This window comes from Terrapene carolina, unplaced genomic scaffold, assembly GCF_002925995.2.
Source record: "Terrapene carolina triunguis isolate 2854851 unplaced genomic scaffold, T_m_triunguis-2.0 Scaffold96, whole genome shotgun sequence".
NCBI lineage: Eukaryota > Metazoa > Chordata > Testudines > Emydidae > Terrapene > Terrapene triunguis.
The window spans coordinates 15,216,276-15,238,840 of record NW_020664447.1 but is presented as its reverse complement, the minus strand read 5'-3'; the positions used below and the strand labels follow the sequence as shown (position 1 = coordinate 15,238,840).

Here is a 22,565-nt window from a genome sequence, read left to right as displayed (position 1 = left end):
TCTGTGATTCAGGGAAGCCACAAGAGCAGACATCCCATCAAAACACATGGAGCTCAAAATCACAGACACCTATTATATGAGCGCTGGGCACGGTGGGGGATGTGGTACAAATACCAGCCTCTGGATTTAATCAGGTACTCATACAGTGTACCACAACTTGTTTCAATTATGTGAAAAGCTAGGCAGCAATAGCCTACCCATTCTGCTGAAAATTACAGGGATTTTATATTTAAAGTGAACAAAACTTTTTGAGCAAAAATGTGTCTCTTTGCTTGCTTGATAGAGTTTAGCTACTTGGTATTACAATGAATGGCCTCGGTCCTGCTAGTTGTTCAGTGTTGGTGGATCCTTGTGTAGTCTTACTGATTTCAGTGGGGTCCATGAAGGTGGAGAGATTCACCCTCATGGAACAACTTGCAGAGAGAAAGCCTAAGGCTCAATTCTACAATCTGATTGGCACAGACAGACCCTTACTCCAGCCAGAGACTTTTTGAAATCAATGTAGCGTCAAATGGCTGCTACCACATGGATCAATTTGCATGGACGAGGGTTTATGAGAGAAATGTTGACGAAGTTTAAAACAAAAATCTAGTTTTGATACAATCAGTGTTGGAATTTATGTATCATTTCTTTTACCTATCTTACTATTAACACCAGAGCTTATTAAAACTAAAAGAATTTTAAAAATCAGTTTTTCCCTGTAATTAATGCTGGTGTTTGCTTTTTCATTTCGCTTACCTTGGACAGTGAATACAGACAAGTCAATTTCATTTCTGCTTACTGTCAATTTCTAGTCAATTTTAGGTCCTCGTCCTGCAATCTGATGCATGTGGGTGGCCCTTATGTCCCCACAGAGTCCCATGGAAGACAAGGGAGCCGTGCATGGGTATAGGGGTCCTTCTGTCCTGACCAAATTGTAGGTTCAGTGCCTTATTTTCTAGCCACGTTCATGGCCATCTCAGCTCTTCTGGAAACTTTTGGCCCATTTTTGAAGAATCAAGGCTAAATCTTGAACTTATGTTCACCATGTAGTACCACTTTGCTCTAACAATAGATTTCTGTGACAATCCAGCATATGTTGTTGTTTTTTTTATAGTGGACTACATCTATGGAGAATGGGCTCTTTGTCACCTTCCTTGTCAAGATCCCAACATGGGCAGTCAAGGCCAAGAGTCAAAGCAGGGGCAAATCTGGGGTTGGGAATACCAGAAAAGTTTGTAGGCAGGTCCAGATCAGGGCTCATACCATGGGTCACAGTCTGAGTCAAGTTTCAGCCTCTGAGTCAGGAATCAAAGTCCAAATCAAGCCGAGAATTCAAGAGCAAGGAGCAGGAACAGTAATGGCAGCTACAGAAGATCCACACTGTTGCTGGGACGCTTCCTGGAACACACCTTGGGTTTATATAGGGCAGGGAGCCAATCAGGAGTCATGCTGCTGCTGTCTGTCAAACCCTTGAGGCAGAACTTCCCATGTCTTTGTCTACAGCGGGTCATGGGAAGTGGAGTGCAAGTTGGTTACGGGCTGGAGATATCAGCTGCATGGTAGTTCTACAGGCTGGGTTCTGTAATTTTGTTACACAAAAGTATTTGCATAACACTGTGTCCAACTCTTCTGAATTTAATACTAACAAATGTGCTGTTTTATAATTCCTACTTTTAACAGAGCTGAAGTTACTGACTACTCTAAATCATTGCAACAGTGTAAAATTGTAGTGCACTCCAGCTGTTTCCTTATGGGATGTGTGTATTGTTTAGTCTGCAATTAGTGCCACTAAAGTATTATGTTAGAGTGAAATAAAATTGTATTTCACACAAGTGCTACTAAAAAGATAATACATGAAAATAAACCTAATAATGATTATTTCCTTTTAGGATTCCTGTAATGCTATCAAGATGGGCCTGATCATTTACTTCAAACTGTTTGTTTTTGCTTCACACAGGCGGTATTTTGGTGAAAAAATTGGCCTTTATTTTGCTTGGTTGGGATGGTACACTGGAATGCTCATTCCTGCTGCACTTGTCGGGCTGTTTGTTTTCCTTTATGGATTGTTTACCATGGATTCTAGCCAAGTAAGGTATGATGCACAATAAAATCCCATTTTTAAAACCACAATAGACAGTTATTCTTGCCAGTTCCATTGTTGAAAATGCAAGTAGCAGCCAGGCACAACCTAAACCAAATGTTGCATCTCTTCAATCAAACTTTAAACATTTGCTAGACTTATAGCATTTCATAATAAACTGTTATCAGCTACATCCCCTCTGTGTAACCATTTATATCAAAAACTGGACATTTACCATTCATAGTAGCTAAATTTATGGCTGCGTTTGTAGCATTTCCAACTCTGTGTACAAGGAAATACAGCAAATACTGTGCTGAAGATAAGTAATTGCAAATGACCACCCATTAATGGTTCTCACTATAGTGAGGTGAACTCATGAAAATTCTCTCTCGTGATCTGTGGATTGGAGTATGGGATTGCATATAGATCTGGGTGCATCAGTACAGTTCCAGAACTTCAACCTCTACCCTTCCCTGCAAACCTTTCCCACCAAAAGGGATGATGTCATTGAAACTCTGAACCTAATTCTTCTCTCAGCTACATTGGTGTAAATTAAGAGCCAACTCCATTGTAGCCAATGGAGTTACTCATTTAATACTGGTGTAAGGGAGATCACAGTCAAGTGCTGTGCTGCATGAAACCCACCGAAGTCGCAAAGTGAATTTCCCCTGATGTGGGTCTGTCCCAGGAGGAGATCATGATATCAACTTAAGAAATAAGTGAAGAGAATTTGTGCTAAAGCAAATGTCTGATATGTTGTAAGGAGAACTATTTCTAAAGAGAGACTTTTCTTTCCAAAGCTTTCCATTAGGAGTGATTAGCTCCTCAATGCAGAACGACAACCCATGGGAATAGAACATAAAGCTTAGTCTGTGGTTACTATTACTTTGCATGCTCAGATTGTTACTTTAATGGAGCAAAATTTTGTAGAAAATTAATGCATTTTAGCCTTTGAACAAGGAGCATTTTACCTTTCTTTAAATTGTCTTTATCCTGTATTTTACAAAGTCTTATATTGTCTCCCCTGCAGTGCTTAATTAAAGCTTTGTCAGGCTTCCTGTTATGAACCAAAATGTTCAGATTTGACTGTTTCAGATAACATTCGATGTTATATCAGCCAAACACCATGTATTTTTATTAATATTATGTATTTGATTGTGCTGAGGTGTTTAACTGTTTTTTCCGTGTTGTAAGTTTGAAAGGCAAACCCACAACATGAAATTGAGTCAATTTAAAACCGAGTTAAAAGTAGTTTCAGATACATCTGCTCCCTGTGTCCTCTTGCTATTTTTCTAGTTTTACAATCAGATTTCCCTATTTTTAAATGCTTACTTTCCCTTGCTTTATGAAAGACCTGTTCAAACAAAAGAGGAAACTGGCCCTCTACAAGAGGAAGTGTGAAAACTATCTACATAGAGGTGTCAGAATGCTCAGCAAAAGCAAATTAGGTCATCTAGGAACATGAGTTTTATGCTGCACAGCGTGGCAATGACAGCAGGCATAGAACTCAGATCATCTTGCTCCAAAAGCACATGCCCCTAGCATTTGAGCTGAAGTATTTTAGCTGTTGATAGTCTGACACTTAGTTAAGCAGTTCTAATTCTATACAGTAGAAGACAGTATACACACACAAACTAGCCCATTCATTACAATATGTCCCTGCGTATTCTGGTGTAGGGTAGCAAAGATTAAACAAAATACTAGTAAATTAGATTGTGAAGACAGCAAAGAATCCTCCATTAGCAAGAAGATGGAGTAAATGACCTCATAGGTCTTTTCCATTTTTATATTCTGTGGTTCTAGGATTATTTAGTCAATGTTTGTAAATCACTTTGAAGAGGATAAGTGCTATATAAATGCTAGGTGGTGGTAGTAATTTATTTGGTTTTGCACTCTGTAGATGTCACGTTACACAAACACAAGGTACATCACAGTATACTGGCTGAACTGTTTTCTCCAAGACTGTTTTTTTTTTTTTTTAATCAGGATGAAAACAATGAACATTTAGCATTTTAATTTTGTGCCAGGGCATTATGTCAATCTGACAAATTGGCATATTGCCCCAAAACCTATTCAAAAATTTGATTATTTGGTACAATACCAATTGATGCCAGGTTGACTTTTTATTCTAGTAATGCCCCTTATCAGGAATGTGCAAACTGTAAATATCACTTTGGATTTTGCTCGTAAAACAAACTGTTTATGGACATCAGTGACACAACTTGTTAACTTTGGTGAACATAGAGCAGATAATTTTTTTTTTTTTAAACCCTGCTCAGTGATCAAATTAGGTTTTGTAAAAATTGCACTTTGCTCAGTAGTGTCAATTCAACTGTTAGGGTTATGTAAAAGTCTGCTTCTTGGGAAATACAAATCCTCCCTCTAGTGGTTTAGGAGCAAATTTGATCATTTGGCTTTTTCATTTTATCTCCATTGTACCATTTACTTGCATTGTAGAACTGATGCAATTAGATGGTAATTGAAAAACCAACCTTTTATACAGTATAAATATCTCCAACAAACATTAATATATGGTCCATGTTTTAAAACATGTTTTTCTCACTGCTGTCAGCAGAGTAGCTTGGCAAGCCAGAGGACTTTTCATTTCCCTATGACAGCTGATGGGCAAGGCAGATCATTCCATCAAAAGTCCCATTCTTTGTTGCCAGGGCTCCGCATTGGTATTAGGGCTGCTATGCATGGTAACCTCAGCCTGTGATTTCCAGTGGTGACAGCTAGTTCCTTGATTTTGTTGGGAGATGGATGTTGCTATATCAGAAAAACCCAGTGGATCTGTACCAAATTACCTTTGACACACAGTTTGAGATATATACTTCGGGCCCAAACATGCACAAACAAAGCTGCAGTATTTCAACCCATACTTTTTGTTTTGTTTGTTTCTATTGTGGTATATATTTAATGATAAAGTTGCCATTTCTTCACCAGGTTGTGAGACAGATTTAATGTGTGCAACATACTGAAGGCCCTCCTAGCTCTTAAAATTCTTTCTTGGACTGTTGATTAATTGCAGTTAATTCACGTGATTAACTCAAAAAAATGAATCATGATTAAAAAAATTAATCGTGATTCATTGCATTTTTAATCGCGCTGTTAAACAGTAGAATACCAATTGAAATGTATTAAATATTTTGGATGTTTTCTACAATTTCAAATATATTGATTTCAATTACAGCACAGAATACAAAGTGTACAGTGCTCACTTTATATTATTTTTATTACAAATATTTGCATTGTAAAAATGATAAACAGTATTTTTCAATTCACCTCATGCAAGTACTGTAGTGTAATCTTTTTATGGTAAAAGTGCAACTTACAAATGTAGATTTTTTTTTTGTTACATAACTGCACTCAAAAACAAACAATGCAAAACTTTAGAGCCTGTAAGTCCATTCAGTCCTACTTCTTGTTCAGCCAATTGCTAAGACAAACAAGTCTGTTTATGTTTACAGCAGATAATGCTGCCCTCTTCTTATTTATAATGTTACCAGAAAGTGAAACTAGGCATTCGCATGGGACTTCTGTAGCCGGCACTGCAAGGTATTTGTGTCAGATATGCTAAACATTTATATGTCCCTTCATGCTTTGGCCACCATTCCAGAGGACAGGCTTCCATGCTGATGATGCTCGTTAAATTTAATTAACACATTAATTTTTTGAGACTTAACTCATTGGGGGAGAATTGTATGTCTCCTGCTCTGTTTTACCCGCATTCTGCCATATATTTCATGTTATAGTAGTCTCGGGTGATGACTCAGCACATGCTCATTTTAAGAACACTTTCACTGCAGGTTTGACGAAATGCAAAGAAGGTACCAATGTGAGATTTCTAAAGATAGCTACAGCACTCAACCCAAGGTTTAAATATCTGAAGTGCCTTTTAAAATCTGAGAGGGATGAGGTGTGGAGCATGCTTTCAGAAGTCTTAAAAGAGCAACACTCTGATCTGGAAACTATAGAACACGAACCACCAAAAAAGGAAAATCAACCTTTTTCTGGTGGCATCTGATTCAGATGATGAAAATGAATATGCATCGGTCCACACTGCTTTGGATTGTTATCAAGCAGAATCCATCATCAGCATGGACACGTCCTCTGGAATGGTGGTTGAAGTGTGAAGGGACATATGAATCTTTAGTGCATGAAGCGGGCAACATTATCTCCTGCAAATGTAAACAAACTTGTTTGTCTGAGCAATTGGCTGAACAAGAAATAGGACTGAGTGGACTTGTAGGCTCTAAGTTTTACATTGTTTTATTTTTGAAGGCAGTTTTTTTTGGTATATAATTCTACATTTGTATGTTCAACTTTCATGATAAAGAGATTGCACTACAGTATTTGTATTAGGTTAATTTAAAAATGCTATTTCTTTTGTTTTTTACAGTGCAAATATTTGTAATCAAAATAAATATTAAGTGAGCACTGTCTACTTTATATGCTGTGTTATAATTGAAATCAATATATTTGAAAATGTAGAAAACATCCAAAAATATTTAAATAAATTGTATTCTATTATTGTTTAACAGTGCGATTAATCGCTTGACAGCTCTAATTCTTTCCATATTTTGCATTCTTTTCTTCAGATGAATTATGTGCAGAACCAACCATATATTTAAGCCACACATCAGAACCAAAGACAGGTGTAGATTTTCCCCTCCCCTTTGTTCAGGGGCTTATGTAGAAATAAATTTGTTGTTTTTAGAGTAGTTAGCATTTGAGAGATTTCTACACATCACATGAAACATGCCCATGATTGCTCCTCTTATCGACAGCCTCAACTCAGAAAGGCCAAGAACAGAACGGGCCATGGAGCTTTAAGCACCTGTTCACCAATAAAGGGGTTGGCCCTTCAGGTCAGGGTTGACGTGCACTGGGCAAAGAAGTAGGGGGATGCTTTCACTTCTATCTATACTGTTCTTGCTCAGAGGATTTTAGCAGCAAGGGCAGTCATCCTGACATCTGATTGCTAAATTTGCTAAAAAATTAATAGCTTTACCGATAATTGTTCATAAGCATCTGGGCTAGTATTGCTGTAACTTTCTTTGAGTTTAGCTGTTGGAAACAAACTGGGGTTTTAAAACAGAATTTATAAGAAGATTTCAGCACCATCATGCATAGATTACAACTGCATGTTTTATATACTTTAATGTCTAAATTCTCAGTTACAGCAGTACAATCTGTCTTATGTTTTTTATAGTTCATATTGTCATCTATTATATTATACTGTAGAGATCTCATTCTTTGCAGTTAACTGCTTGAAAGAAAATTCCCTTACATAGTAAGACTTGTGATACAGGTCCAAATTCTATTCCTAGACACAAAGGCATGCATTGATGCACATCTCTGAAATCAGCTACTGTGCTTGCTCCTGCTCAGAGATTTTTTAGAACAATTTCTTTGACAACTCCTAATTTTCTTATAAGATTTAATAATTTAGAGACTGGCATTGCTGAGAAAATTTAGCTAAACGCCCATACAAACATCATTGGAGAGAGCACAGTCTGCACCATTATTGTTCCAGAAATGGGATTTAATGTGAATGCCCATTTGTAAATAAATGCCAAGTTCAATGTTGTAGTTTCCATTAGAGCTGAGAGTACAGATTCCATGAGATACTTAATAGAACCCAAACCAGCAGAGTTTGTGTAAACTGAAATCAAACTGGACTCCTTTGCATTTGTATTATACCTCTTTTACTGCCTCAGGGAGCTATTGCAGCCCCAGTTCAGCTGGGGAAAGGGATGTTTGATTGGGCCAGTGCTAGAAAGATAAGGACTTAGGACAGGAACTTAAAAGGTGTGTTAAATGGAGTTAGTAATTTTGTAGTAACCTGTGGCTAGTGTCCATTGAGAATCAAAGGGGCCAGCTCCGAGAGGTACACATGAGTGGGGGACTCAGGATAACTATTAGCTTGTAGGAAGAAGGGCAAGGCTTTGCAGACTGGAATACCCTTCATCTGTACCCTCATTCCCCCTCATGGAGGAAGGGGGAAAGGATTTAGAAGTGGTTTGAATCCTATGGGTTAGGCTAAAGAGGCCAACAGTTGATATGGTTATTTAACAAGGAGCCCATTTAACACCATCCTTAGCCACAATAAATATCTAGTATTTTGTGGGACAGTGAGGTATTACACACTCTTCATCCCCATTACTGATCCTAAAAGCTCATGCTTCAGGGTTTCAACTGGCCACCTGCAGGGGTCAGGAAGGGTTTTTTTGTATTCTGGGTGATTGTTGTGGTTTTGTTTTTTTTTTCAATCTCCTTCCTCTGAAGCATCAGGCATGAATGGCCATGACTGGAGATGGGACATTCATCAGAGAGGGGCTCTGAGGTGGAATCGAGCAATCTCTCTCTCAAGTGCTTGGCTGGCTGGTTCTTGCTCACATGCTCAAGGTTTATGTGGGGTTGGGAAGAAATTTTCCCGCAGTTCAGACTGGCAGTGACCTTGGGTTTTTTGCCTTCCTCAGCAGCACGTGGTATAGGTCACTTTCCAGGATTTACTGGGTATATCTCACTTAATCATTTCCCTGCATTGTGGGGGCCTTGGGCATTGGTGCACCTTGGTCCTTCCTATTCTCTTCCTGTGTCACATAATAGTCTAGTCTCCTGTGGGCTGTAATACTTTGGTTTCATTTCAGTTATTGGGATTAATGTGCAGGTGCTGGGTGGTGGTCATGGCCTATACAGGAGGCCAGACTAGGTGATCCAGTGGTCCCTTCTGGCCTTAACCTCTGACTCTGTTAAAAGTTGCTGTCTTCTGCTTTAAAAGCCATCCCTGTGTCTGCTTTATTTTCCCGTGTGTCCTGATCAAGGTACTCAAACATGTGCCTAACTTTAAGAATGCTAATAATCCCATTGAAGTCAATGAGACTACTCATGTACTTAAGCACCAGAGCCTTCTGAAGTAGTATGATATCTGAGGATTTTTTTTTTCCAACCAGTAACTGAAATGTCATAAGAAGACTGGCTCTTTTTATTTTGTCCCCATACATGATTCAATCTTGGAGGAAATTAAACACAAATACTTGAAATACAAATGCTAGAAGTTCTCCACCCTTTGAGCTCACCCCTCCCCTATAAAACTAGTTGCCACCAGCGTTAGATGTTTTTGACATTAAATGTCTTGAGTGAAATCCTGGCTCTATTTAAGTAAATGTAAATCTCACATTGGACTTCACTGGGGCCAGGATTTCACCCCTTGTCACTGCCCGTGTGGTATGTTTTTTTTTTTTAATTTACACATGGTAGGCCAGATCTTTCAGATGATGTAAATTGACATGGCTCCATTAATGTTGACAGAGCTATGCCAGTTTACATCAGCTGAGGATCTACTCCCTGTGTTTAAAGGGTGTTATAAATAGTACTACCTAACTTTGCTAGTTAGATGTCTGGGACCAATGCATCAGTTCTACTGCATGTAATACTTCTGTTGAAATCCATGTGTGTTTAGCAGAAATAGGGACTGAAGTATCAGGTCCAAAGATGATGTGTTATTTGCTTAGGGTCAAATCCTGTTGGCACTGAAGTTATTTGTAAAGCTCCTCTTTATTTCAGTGGGACCAGGATTTGGCTCTTAAATTCAATTGATCATTGAAAATTAGATTTTTAATGAGCCTATTTCACGGTCTAGGCATGTTAAGAACCAATTAAGAATATAAATTATGTGGCCTGGGTCTGGAAAAATGTGGAGGATGCTGAAAGCCTTTTTTATCATCTTTATTTTCCCATCTTTCTACTAAAGCAAAGAGATCTGTGAGGCAAATGAAACCATCATGTGCCCTATGTGCGAACGCAATTGCACGCTACAGAAACTCAACGAAAGCTGCATATATGCAAAGGTAATTATTAGTTTTGTGCTGCAAACTGATGCTATCTAAAAGTCAATTCTTTCTGCATAACGATTGCTGCTGTTACTTCAGCAAAGGCTCCTCTACAATTTGGTGATGCTCTGCTAACTTTTCAGTGACAAAAATATTTGCAACCTTTCTACTCAGCATCTATTGTCTTTCAATTGATAATAAAGCAATAACAGCTGATTCTAAAAATGACTTTCTGAGAGCATTTTCTTCTTACCTCTATTTTGTCTATCTGAAGAGCCCCGATGATACAGCAAACTTTTTTTTTCTGGTAGGGTTTTCTACTTTCCTATATGATTATGTTCTCACTTTTCTGTTTCCCTGTAGTGTTGATGACTGGATTTCTGTTCTTTTTAAAGGATTTTTTTTTCATTATAGAGAATTATAATGCTCCTGTGGTGTGCCCAATGCAATGGTCCTACACAGGCAAATCTTTTGCTACAGGAAACTGTCCATCAAACATAAACATTGACTGCTTTTGAATGCAAGCAATGTATATAAATGGACACACATATGAAGCCACTTTGGTTTGTATTATATTACCAAGGCTGGAACCAGTCTCAGCTTTTCTTTCTCAAAATTATTCAGCACAATCAAATAATTCTTGTTTAGAACTCAGTATTGTTTACAGAAATTTGAATGGCTCTGGCTTTAAGGCATGATGGTAATAAGTTGAGAAGGAAATTCAGTTTTTAAAGGATTTTGAAATTTAGTTTCACAAATTGGAACTAAGCCCAAAAATGTAGAAATTCTCCATGAAAAGAAAATGCCAAGCAATTTTTTGATCAAAACATTTCATTTTGATTTTTAGTTTACTTTATAACACATACCATAATACACAACAAAAACAATCAAAACAAAAAGTCATGACAAATCACAATGTTTAATTTCCAAAATGTGGAAATGGGATGTTTTCATATTGTTGGAGCTTGGTTTTTCCTCCAAAACAAAATTTTAATGAAATCAACTTGATTTCAAGAAGCCTCTTGATTTTACTGGAAGGGCCTTTTCTGACAAAAAATGGTTCCATCAAAGTTTTTTCTGACCAGCTGTATTAATAATTGTACATATACTGCATGTAACACCTTTCATCAAACGCACACAAAGCATTGTACAAACTGTGCTGCCCATCACCTATGGAGTGCAGCTGTTTAATAGCCCACAGCAGCCCTGCCCAGCAGTTGACTGGAAGGGACACAATAATCTCAAATGTAGTAGTTTTAAATCATGTCATTTTAGGATCCCTGTCCCTGAAGAAATGTTTTTTCTTTCTTATATTTGCTATGAAAGTTGCAGGCTTAGTGCTGTAAACATCACACGCCCTTGTAAACAGTAGCCTGGAAGAGAAAGAGAGACAGATGGCATTCCAGGCCTGAGCTGAATGCCACCCATGCACATCAATGGGTGGGGGAAATTGATAAGGCCAGAGGTGAAGGGGGGCAGTGATGGTAGCAATAGAGGGACGCACTCACCTAGGGACAATAGGTAGCTCCTCCCATAGGAGTCTTTGGCACCCATTGGCCAGCTGGGGGAGAGGGGCACTGATTGGCCAGTGTTCCCCAGCTCCCAGGATTTAACCTGATTCAGGGGCCATGTGGAACCTCTTTTGGCTCTGTTCCAGCTGCCCACCCTACCCACCAAAACTAGGAATGAGAACCCAACCTGACAGATGCTGTGGATCTAGCTGGTAGCCTGTTAAGGGGGTTAGGAAGGAATTTTTTCTCCCATGGGTCAAATTGGATTTGTTTGTCTTCCTCACACCACCTGCAAGCCACAGTGGGTTAAATAGGAATGTGCATGGTACCTCACTGGGTACTGGGGTGACATTGCTTAAGTGGTGGATCTGAATGCACCAGACTTCACAGTAAAGTTAACATAACCCTGGTGATTTTTTTTTACAAGGCTTGAGGGTGTGGGATGGAAATTATGCAATTTTCCTCCTCTCACTCTTGCCCCTGGCCCACCATTTCCCTCCTCCTGAGAGGCAGATCACAGGACCTGCAGAAAACCCTACCCTTGTCTGGGGAGATGGAAGATAATGCTGTGAAGGTGGCTAGCCTACTTCCTTATATCATCCCCTCCATGCAGCTGTAAGGAGCACAATTTGTACCATGACATTTCTTTTTATATGTCCCCTTAAGAATAACATAACCAATTAGTACTGGGGAGATAATTTAAGGAGAATGTAATTATTTAAGGTGTGATTTGGCCAGGACACCAGGGTTCACACTCTTGTTCTTGAAAAAGAGTTCTTTAACAATCAGAGGTGGTCAGCACCTTGGTTTTATGTTTTTGTCTTGCCTTCAACTGTATGTTGCCCTATAGCACATTTCCTGACTCACCAGCACTGCTTTCTGTACTTCTCACTTCTATGCAGAGGCCCAGCCAGCTCGGCCCACTCTGCTTAGCTTTTGGATAAAATCCTAGTTTGATATATTACTAAGACTACAGGCCAAAACTGGTCTGGTCATTCTAAAGAAAATGCATGATCTGGAGTTGGAAACCCACCTTCTATTCAAGCAAGATCTTCTGAGCCATAACTCTTTTGGGGTTCCTTTTCCATTTCTTTAGAGAGGTGTATTGTTTACAGATATCTTTATTGCACAGATTCCCCCAACCTGCCATGCATTAAAAATCTGGAAACACTTGTCACTTTTATTGATCTGTAAAATTTTGTAAATTCTGCCGCTTTCATTTTCCAATCAGATTTTCAGTCTCATAAAATACTTTGCTTGTATGTTCCTTTTATTATAACAAAAGAACAACAAAGCCAAAGGCATATTTGCATATAAGTTTCACACAATTATATAATTCACACAAAGAACATATTGTACTTGATGATCTTTGGCATTAAGTAATAACTTCTCCATTTTCTTCAGCACAGTAAAATAAACAGAGCCCTGTTTACTACTAAAACTTGTGTGTTTAATAACTCTACTCAATATTAGAAGTGTTTGCATTCAAGAGAAAATAAAACATACTGGCAAGCAATACAGTGTTTATATTGTTTTAACTTTTTCTCCTGGATTTATAAATGATGAGGATTTCAACAGAGTTTTTCAAATATTTAATTATCTTCCCTCTTACAGAATAGCCTCTGTCACTTGCTCAGTGTTTATTTTCTAAAAGCAGATGACAGTCTTTCATTTGAAAAAATGTAGATTTGTCTGGTTTACAGGACTGGAGTCTGCTACACAGGACAACCCCAATGACAAAACAAGGCAGCTATTATGTGTAATAGTTTTGCTAGAAGGTGTTACAACCTCCCTTCAGCAAACTGTCAATCCCTTCAATATCCCATAACCCTTGAGACCATCACCTCACAAGCACAGCATTCCTGATGGCCACAGTTACAACATAAGGGCCCAATATTGCAAACCTTTACTTTTTTTAAATGGGTTTTATCAAAGCTATCCCATTTAAATCAATTATCCTACCCTCATGAGTAAGGTTACTTGAATGAGTAAGAGTCTGCAAGACTGGGCCTTACATGATGAATAAAATCAACAATAATTAAATTGTAATCTAAGCTGAAGTCTTTACTAAAATGAAGGTATTAATTCTCATTTGAAACAGTGAAAATACCTAGAAATAATCAATGTTTTATTGCATTAGTTATTAAAACCACTTATGAAAACTTTTCTTTTAGTTTTTGTTTTTCCCTCATTTCCCTGTTTGGTGCTCCTTTATCAAATGTGCCTGCCCATAAATTCTTTCTCTCACGGGTTTACTCCAAGATGTATGTGATCTTTCAAATGACACTTTAAACCTGAGGCTCTGGTCACTGATGCTCACCAAACATCTTATAGCATTGTTTCACTAGAATATGTTTCAGTCCATTATCCCTGACCAAATTTCATCACTGGCAATTGCCTACCTAAAATCCCTTTTCAGTAGGAGAAATTATTCTTCACCTAAGCCTCCTAATACAGTACTATTGCCTACTGTGGCTCATACACAGTGACTGCTGGATTTCTACCATGGAAATGGCTGTATTTCTATGGTGGATAAAATGAACCCTGAACAATACATAGAGGACACCATTTTCAAAATTGGGACAACAAACCCCCTTAGGGCACTCAAACTGACACTTAGGCATGTAACAGTTTTCAATTACAATTTATCTACCCACCATGAACTTTATCTGAACTTTGCAGATAAAACAAATCTGTCCCAAAGAGTTTACACTGTAAGTAGAAAATGGGCAATTGGGTGCAACAAACAGCAAAAATGATTGAGAGGTGGAATGTTATGCATATCGTAGTACTATAATTACTTCATTTTGAATTAATTTTTGTTAATATCTGGATGGTTTTATTCTTCATGTTGAGAGTGATTAGGATTTATAGACTCTTTAGAAGGGAAGGATATTTTCAAGAGGGATTTAGAGGGAGCCTCATGGATCAAGTGAGAAAAGGGATCCAAGCATGGAGTTGCAAGGAAGGAAGAGAGAATGAAGGGAATGATTAGACAAGGAACATTCCGAGGGGAGAGGTAAAAAAAGAGATGAAAGTTGGTAGGTAGGCCTGATTTAAGTTGTTCAGGCCCTAAAAGGACAGGACAAGGAGCTTAAATCTAATGCAGCAGGTGAGAGGAAACCAAGGAAAATTTTGAAGACTGGTGGGATGTGGTTAGAATAGCTGGCTAAGTAACTGAGTTTTGAGACAGTATTTTGGACACATTAAAGATGACTGATGCCAGAGTGGGAATTGCAGTGAAAGATGATCCATGCCTGGACTAGCAATGGGAATAGTGGGGGATGAATGGAATTGTGCATGTAAATGCTGATGTATGCACCTTTATGTGGGATTAGGGCTTCCTATTAGGATGCCTATATTTTGGGGTCTAAAACCTGTAAAGCATTTTTTTTTTTTTTTTTTTTTTGGTGTGTGTCGGGGGAAATACTACATGAATGTAAGGTGGTATTGTTGTTATTTATTTTGCATTATGTGTTTTACTTTCTGCTTAGGTTACACATTTGTTTGATAATGGAGGCACTGTCTTCTTTGCTATTTTTATGGCAATATGGGGTAAGTCCATTTTCCTTCCTAAGTGTTCTGTTCACCTCTCCTTCCATAATGACTATTAGTTTTAGAGGGATTTGAAGTTTAATGTAATGTTAAGCAAGTAGTATCCATGTTTATTTATATTTTCCTATTTTCTTCAAATCAATTTTTGTACTAGTAGGACATTAAAAATACTCCACTAGTAATTTATGTTCAAAACGTAATGACTGTAGAAAAATAAGACCTTTAATCCTGCAATCTATGTCATGTGTGCAGAGCTTCATGGGGGTCCACTCACACAGAGTAATGTGAAGGTTTGGGGCCAAAATCAGTGTAATCCAATGTGGAGCACTGTAAGATTAACAGATTTGAAAGCTTGTAGGCAAAGGCTAATTACAGTGAGTTAAAGGCAGGTCAGAGGGTTTTGTGTTAACTATTTACAGGAAGATTTCATGTAATTATTCTGTTCTTCGAGAGCCTCCCTGCATTCACTGTGACATTATGCTCCACACCAGGAGGCATCAAACAAACAGTAAATGCTCAGAGGTGACTCTTGAACAGGAGTTACCATTGCATAACATTTCTTTGTTCAAAAGAAGGCAGATGCAGTTTTTACAACACTGAGGGGTCTGATTCAGTGATCTTTCATTGCAGTCGATAACAAGTTTGCAATGGGAAGTCAGTGGCAACACCTAGATTATAACAAGATTAGCATGTTGTAAATATCTGAGATAGATGGGGAGATAGTTCTTCCTGTGAAAGTGCTGCATATTTGTACCCTGAGACTTTAACATTGGTCCACACAGAGCACTGACTATTCAAACCAATGCTGTACCATTGTGGTGAGGTTAAATGCCACACAGATGCTGTATTTATATAATACACATGAACAGGCATTTCTCACTCTCCCAGCTGCAGCAAGTACAAAGGGGAAAAGGAGTTTCAAAAGTGTTAATCCACAATGTGTGGTTGAACATCACTCATGTTTTGATGTCCTTGCTGGCAAAAATAGATATGCAAACCACTTAATTAAATACAAAAAAAATGGGGTGATCAATAGGAGACAAAAACAATGAAAACATCTGGTGTGTGCACTTGTAATGCTTGCAGCTGTGGCAATTCATTGTTACATCCCCACCTTGCTGTTGTAAGCACACAACACAATGGTTCCTATTAGTATTTAATTATATAAAGCCCCAAAAATTCATGGCCATGTGATTTGTCCTTCTGCACACAATATGCAGACATGTGTACAGCCATTAGCTATCACTCAGGTGCTACTTGTGTCAATTTTTTGTTTAGTATGAATGTCCAGAATAATGAAATACTCCTCTGAGCTTTTCTGGCTTCTCCCCAATCCTAAGGCAAAGTCCCTGCTTTCTCTGAGACAGACAGCACTGATAGCTGGTTGAGTGGCCCTCTAGCAATTGCTCTTCAGCCCTTGATCCTGTATCAACCCTGTGCTACTCTCTAAAGCAGAGGGTATACCAGAAAAAAAGTCAAGGGAAATTCCATTTATCCTCATAGTCAAACCCCTGACAGTTCAGGGTGCTTTGAAGACCCAGCACAGCGATGGAGATTTTAATTTTGTTTTGCTGTAGTCATGGTTCATTTTTACACTTACCTATATTCACTTACATTAGATTATCACAGTTGCAAATGAGTGAAGTTTAACATCTTATTTCTTTTTTCTTTGTGAACTTAACACACTCGTGGCCAAGTTCTCAGCTGATATTTGTGGGTGTAGCTCCACTGACTGGACCCAAAGTGTCCACTCTTAATAACACACATTAAGATCCACAGCAATAAACGTATGTCCCACACAAATATTAAGCCCCTTACTGTTGTTTTTACCAGTAATATTTTACCTTCATAAAGCCCTTCTTATGTCTTTAGGCATCTTAGGTAGCTATAAACAGATACATTATACTATTATTTTGGATATCTCAATGATTTTTAGACTTGCTGAATGAGCAAGATTTTAAACTAGTCTGTGGTTCTCTGGATTCTTTTTATATTTTTTACCCAAAGAGAATTCCTTCCTTCCACGTAGCCCATCCCAAAATATGCTGCATCATTTCTACAGATCCTAACCTGCAATGCAGATAATAGACCAACTGGTGCAGAGGAGGAGGAAGTGTTGACTATTCATTCTTGTGGTCTCCTTTTTGTAGTAATTGTAACTCTGTCAGCGTGAGCAAATTCTCTTCATGATAAACAGTAATTCACTTTGGCCTGGCAAATTGCAAGCTGTAAGTAATGTAATTAAAACCAGTGCCTTATAGCTTTTTCTCTCAGGAAGATGCAAATATCAAGGCGAGGAGGAAATCCCCCGAGCCGCAGATCTGATGGAAATGACATTTGAAGAAAGCTGCTTCTCATCAAGATAGTCATTATGGTTATTTTGTCTTGGTGCTAAACTTTCCTTAGAATCCTGGTTGTATTTTGCTCCATTACATGTTTGCAACCTCGACTGAAGCCCAGGTGCAACAAACAGGATTTTTCCTGTTTCTGTGCAGTTTACTAATATTGTTTTTTAAAAGATAGCATAGTGCCTTTTAACACAGAAGTAGATTGAGCATTGAATTTAGTTTAATTATCAACTGGGACAGTGGTGCTCTGGCACAGCAGTGTATGACTGGCATGTGTTAATATATCTTGTAATTTCAGATATGCTATCCAAAGCCTTTCATGTTAATAGCCATAGGATTATTTCAGGGAAAATAAACTTGCAAAATACTGTGGGAGCAATGTATGTAAAACAAGGCACGTAGATCACAAACGAGTTTGTAATCTGAAGCCAGTGGACGTTACCCCCAGACATTATGCTGGGGGTTGAGATGAAGTCATGTCACCCATTGGAATGCCATCATATGGTCTTCCTCTGCTGTTCTGTGCTGCTGGCTCATTTGTTGTGCTGGGATTGTAGTAAGACAAATCACCAAAGCTCACATCATGAGATGAATTATCTAATCGGAGACCTGGAAAAATACATCATGATTATTTATAGGTTTTTCAGTGGTGCTTATCGCTTTAGTGTCTGAGTGCCTCAACATTAATAAACTTAGTCTTGTAACACCTGAGGTAGAAAAAAGTTGTTGTCCCCTTTTTACAGATGAGGAACTGAGACAGAGAAAGATTCAGGACCTGATTCAAAGCCCACTGAAGTCAATAAATTGACTTCAAAGGGCTTTGGATTGGGTTCTCAGTGGCTTGCCCACACAAGTTGTCTGTAGAAGAGCCAGGAATAGAACCTAAATATTCTAATTACCTGCGTGGTGTTTTAGCAACAGGACCATCTATTAAAAAGAATAACACTAAAAACATTTTAGTTAATTTTTTTTCACTCAAAGATGAATAATCCAAAGTACTCTGGGACTAGATTGAATCCAAACTATACCATAAACTATAGTATATTCAATCTCTTCCATATTTCTTTACTGTTAAGAAGATGATCAAAACAGCAAAATGTTGTTCTTTTGAAGATCTGAGTGTAAACATGGAAATGTCAGAAAATGTCTGCACATGAATAGTGCAAGTGACTTTACACTGGATTTTTGTTTTTAACGTTCGTGGATCTGTGTTTGTAAAACAGTTGGTATCCAAAATGTATATTGTACAATATAGGTCCATAATTCTGCCAGAACTGGTCGGTGTTTAACCATCCACTATCATAAACACTTACATGGATCTTTAATAATGTATTTGTGTGCCTACAAAGTGCACTACTTGGCTGCACAATTCATTATGGCCCTACTAGTAACATTTTTACAGGACATATACAATAAACCAGCATAGTATCTGCAACAGAAAATAATGTTGCATGTCTCAAACACCAGGCACAATGGGGCTATGGTCTTGATTGGGGTCTCCAGGTGCTACTGTGATATAAATATATATTAATAATAATGGAACAGCTGTGCATGAATGACCTCTCTGCACATGAAGCAGTGGGGACCGTTGTCTGGTGTGCTGGAAAAAGTGAGTGCCCCTTTAAGGGCTAGAGAGACAGGGAGTGACTTTCTGCTGCAGTGGCAGACCAGTTCAGCATGGAGAGCCTGACTCATCCTCCCACCAGGGGACCAGAAGAGAGGGGAGACTATATAGGTTCATGCAGTGCAGGAAAAGCCCTCTTCTACCTGGATCAGCACCTACCCATGGAAGTGGTGAAATATCAGGTTTTGTCAGGACCTGCTGTGGGCATTGTGCTGGTCACTCCTTTCTCAGGGGTCTGGGAAGGAATATGTCCCTCACTGCCAGATTTGCCAACATTAACTGTATGTGGGGCGGGAGGGAGAAGGGTTGCCTTATGCACAGTAAGTTCTGGGGGCCTTCGTTGGGGTGAACATGAAACAGGAGTTCGGATATGATGTTGCAACTCATTATGTAAACGTGGGGCAGATGTGCAGTGCAAGGACTCTGTAGGGAAGGGTATATTGATGAAATAAAATGGATTGGTAAAGGATTTAAAGAAGGTATCCTTTAAAGGAGCAGAAATGGGGGGGGAGGCAGTTCAGGGCTCCTGAGACTGGTATGGCAGGGAACCAACCCCCTATCCTTTATAGCCCCCCCCCCCTTTAACCCTCATTTGGGGGCGGGGGGATGGTGGGCTCCAGCAGCAGAAGCTGCTCGGGTATATATTTAACTGATTATGGAATTACCTGCACTGTACGCTTATATCTGCCAGGTACTCCCAGGCATTTAAGAATAAAATTGAGGCTTAATTAAACCACATCCAGTATCTCCTGTCCTACTTCCATTATAGCCGGACAATGGCATTGTTTTCCAAATTATGATTCAACACAATAAGAATTACATTCTTACGTACACCTACATGGGAGAGAGAGATTTTAAAAATAGAGTAAAAGAAATTTTATTCACTTCCCCTGCATATTTTGAATGTGGGAACACTCATTTCTTTCTTTTGTATACAATTATGGAAAGAGCGGTGGGTATGTGCATATGTGTGTGTTCACAAATTTCTAGATAAATTACACATTAGCTTCCTGTTTAAGAAAAAAGTATGCACTGTAATAAAAAAATAAAAACTACAATAATCTGAGTGCAACATGTTTCAACACATGGAAAAAATGTTCTCGAGGTGTTGGATCACTGGCTACGATGCATTAATAATTATGCATAGGCCATATTTTATTAAACACTAATCTATTGTCTATAAGAGAAACTGCTGAAAATGTGCTTGGCTATGTTTGATATAAGTAATTTATATCTCTGTTCTGAAATGTTGTCTTGTGGTTGTTTTTATTGATTCTGTGAGGCAATGAAGATTAAAAAGCTCTCTAGTCTACACTAGACAGAAAAGCATAACAGATTAATGTGTTGAATGCTAGACTCTTAACTTGTGAGGTATATGTATGCCTGGCTCATTTCAAAAATAAATACAGGCATTTAAAATCAAGGCAACTCAATAAAATGGATCACTACAGTGAAATTCTGCCTTCAGTCTCAAAGCTGCAGCAATCACAGAAGCAAACCTAAAGACAGAAAATGCCTATTAAAGTGCTGAGTTGGACTGTTGATTTATTTCTCTTCTTTAAAGCTACTTGTACAGTAACTGATACCTACTTGTGCTTTGTGAGGTTTTTTGTTTGGTTTTGGGTTTTTTAATCTTTGTCTGCAATTTACACCTTGAGACCATAAATACAAATTTGCACGTCTTTGGAAACTTTCATCGTTATTCCTGCTAACATGGGTTTTGCTAATGATGAGGATTTTTTACAAACCACTCTCAAAAGTAGATAGTCTCAAGGCAGTCAGATCACTATTTGCAATTATTTTCAAAAGTCTTTTAACAGTTATGCCACTTTTAGCGACAGTGCTGGCAAAACCCTGGTACTAATACCACAATCAGATCCAACAGGTAGAACTTTTGCAGTCATGCACAGCTCCATTATCCACAAGGGTGCAGATCAAATTACAGGATCAAAAATTGTGTTAACAGAATCTGTTTTTTAAACAAAAAAATGGCACAATCAAAATACAGACATGGCCTAATTGTGTTGCAGTGTTTTATGCTAGTGGTGTTCTATAGCAGATATTGTAGTTGATATATCTTATTAATGTCTTCTGTGATTACAATTTTACCTTGGTACCTCAAAATTATTCTGTGTAACCCATGTTAATTTGTGAGCATGGATATTTTTGGGTACTGAAGTTCTGAAAACATATGAATGGTATCCTCCTGGATTTATTTATGGGAGAGTTTGCAGATAACCCATTGGCTTAATGATACTGATTGGCAATGACTGCTGTTCAGTCAACTCACTAGTTGTACAAATTCCAGTTAGTATGAACTTATTCAGCTAGGGCCCAGGTGTTGCATGTTGTTTAGCTACTTTGTATATATGAAATGGTATCAAAGTCTAAAGGGACTATCTTCACTGTACAGTTAAACCCGGATTTTAGGCCAAACTTCCCTACCATCCATACAGAAACACCTATGACATTGGGCTGGAGGTGCTTTATGCACCCAGATGGTGGTATGCGTTAGTGTCCAAGTTCTGTTTTAACTTGGACTGGAACCCAGCAACTTTGCAGTGAGGACCAAGGCAAAATCATTCCAGTGCTGATAGTCCTCCAATGCCCTTCCCACAATTCCCTCTGAAGGACAGACAAATCCTTCCACAATTGACTGAGAGAGCATCTTCTACAGTGTCTCAGCCCAAAGAACTATGGGATATGTCTCCAGGCATACCCAGGCTATTGCAGAACAGTGAGGACACAATAAAGCGGGTAGGGTTTTGCTGTGGGATGCTTGCACTTGGGCTAGACTAACCTGGATTAACTGTGCCAAGCAGAAATACCCTAAACTCTTCTCTCAATACAAAATTTACCAAAGATTTTTTTAAAAATCCCCTCTCCCTGTTTATGAATACTGAGAAGCCCTGGATGTACTTTAAAACCATTTGCCAAACTGATTTGTACAATCTAAATAAAAAGAATAGCAGTGAAATCCTAGCTCCATTGACTTCAGTGGGGCAAAAAATTCACCTCAAGAGTTCTGTGCAGAATAGAAAAGTCCTTCTACTCCGGGAACATTTGTGATATTCTTTACCTGGTTCACTCCTTGTGTCATCATAAAGTCGCTGATGGGAAAATGAGCCAGACTTTCTCTTCCCACATATAAAGTACCCAATCAGACCAATTAATGCAGATCCTAGAATGGCTCCTACAGTCGCACCAAGCACTACTCCTGCACTGTGGCGATTCTCTGGGAGGGGGAAAAAGGATAAAGAAATTATTCTAATGAAAATTTATAAATCTATAGGGCCAGATCCTCAGCTGACATTTTACACAAGTTGAGAATCTGGCCCACTCTGACATATTTCACTTTACAGACAATAGTTAAGTCATCCCCTCAACAATCCTGTGAAGCAAGGAAGTATGACTCTCTCTTATTTACAAATGGGAAAACTGTGGCACAAAAATGTTTTCGTATAGCTTTTCCCAGTCAAGCAAGTATTTGACCAACAGCTGTGAATAGAACCCACGAGTTGTGGATCCCAGCCACCTGCTCTAACCACAAGGCCTTGCACTGTCCTCTGATAAAATCTCTTTAATATAACAATTGTAAGTATTTAGACCAGACTATAAAGCTAGCCT

At 38.5% G+C, this 22,565-nt stretch overlaps 2 protein-coding genes across 2 annotated transcripts in view; one reads left to right on the top strand and one right to left on the bottom strand.

Moving 5' to 3' along the window:
* Positions 1-22,565, top strand: part of ANO3 (anoctamin 3) — a 128,720-nt gene that overhangs the window by 55,520 nt on the left and 50,635 nt on the right. The window contains exons 8-11 of the mRNA XM_024214868.2: positions 13-134; positions 1,940-2,074; positions 9,822-9,918; positions 14,906-14,966. Coding sequence (XP_024070636.2) covers positions 13-134; positions 1,940-2,074; positions 9,822-9,918; positions 14,906-14,966 — 415 coding nt within the window. The remainder of the gene's footprint in view (positions 1-12; positions 135-1,939; positions 2,075-9,821; positions 9,919-14,905; positions 14,967-22,565) is intronic.
* The window catches only part of MUC15 (mucin 15, cell surface associated), a 7,314-nt gene continuing 2,514 nt past the window's right edge, over positions 17,766-22,565 (bottom strand). Inside the window, exons 2-3 of the mRNA XM_024214869.2 lie at positions 22,018-22,173; positions 17,766-17,923 (exon numbers count right to left, since the gene is read on the bottom strand). Of these exons, the coding sequence (XP_024070637.2) occupies positions 17,766-17,923; positions 22,018-22,173 (314 nt within the window). The remainder of the gene's footprint in view (positions 17,924-22,017; positions 22,174-22,565) is intronic.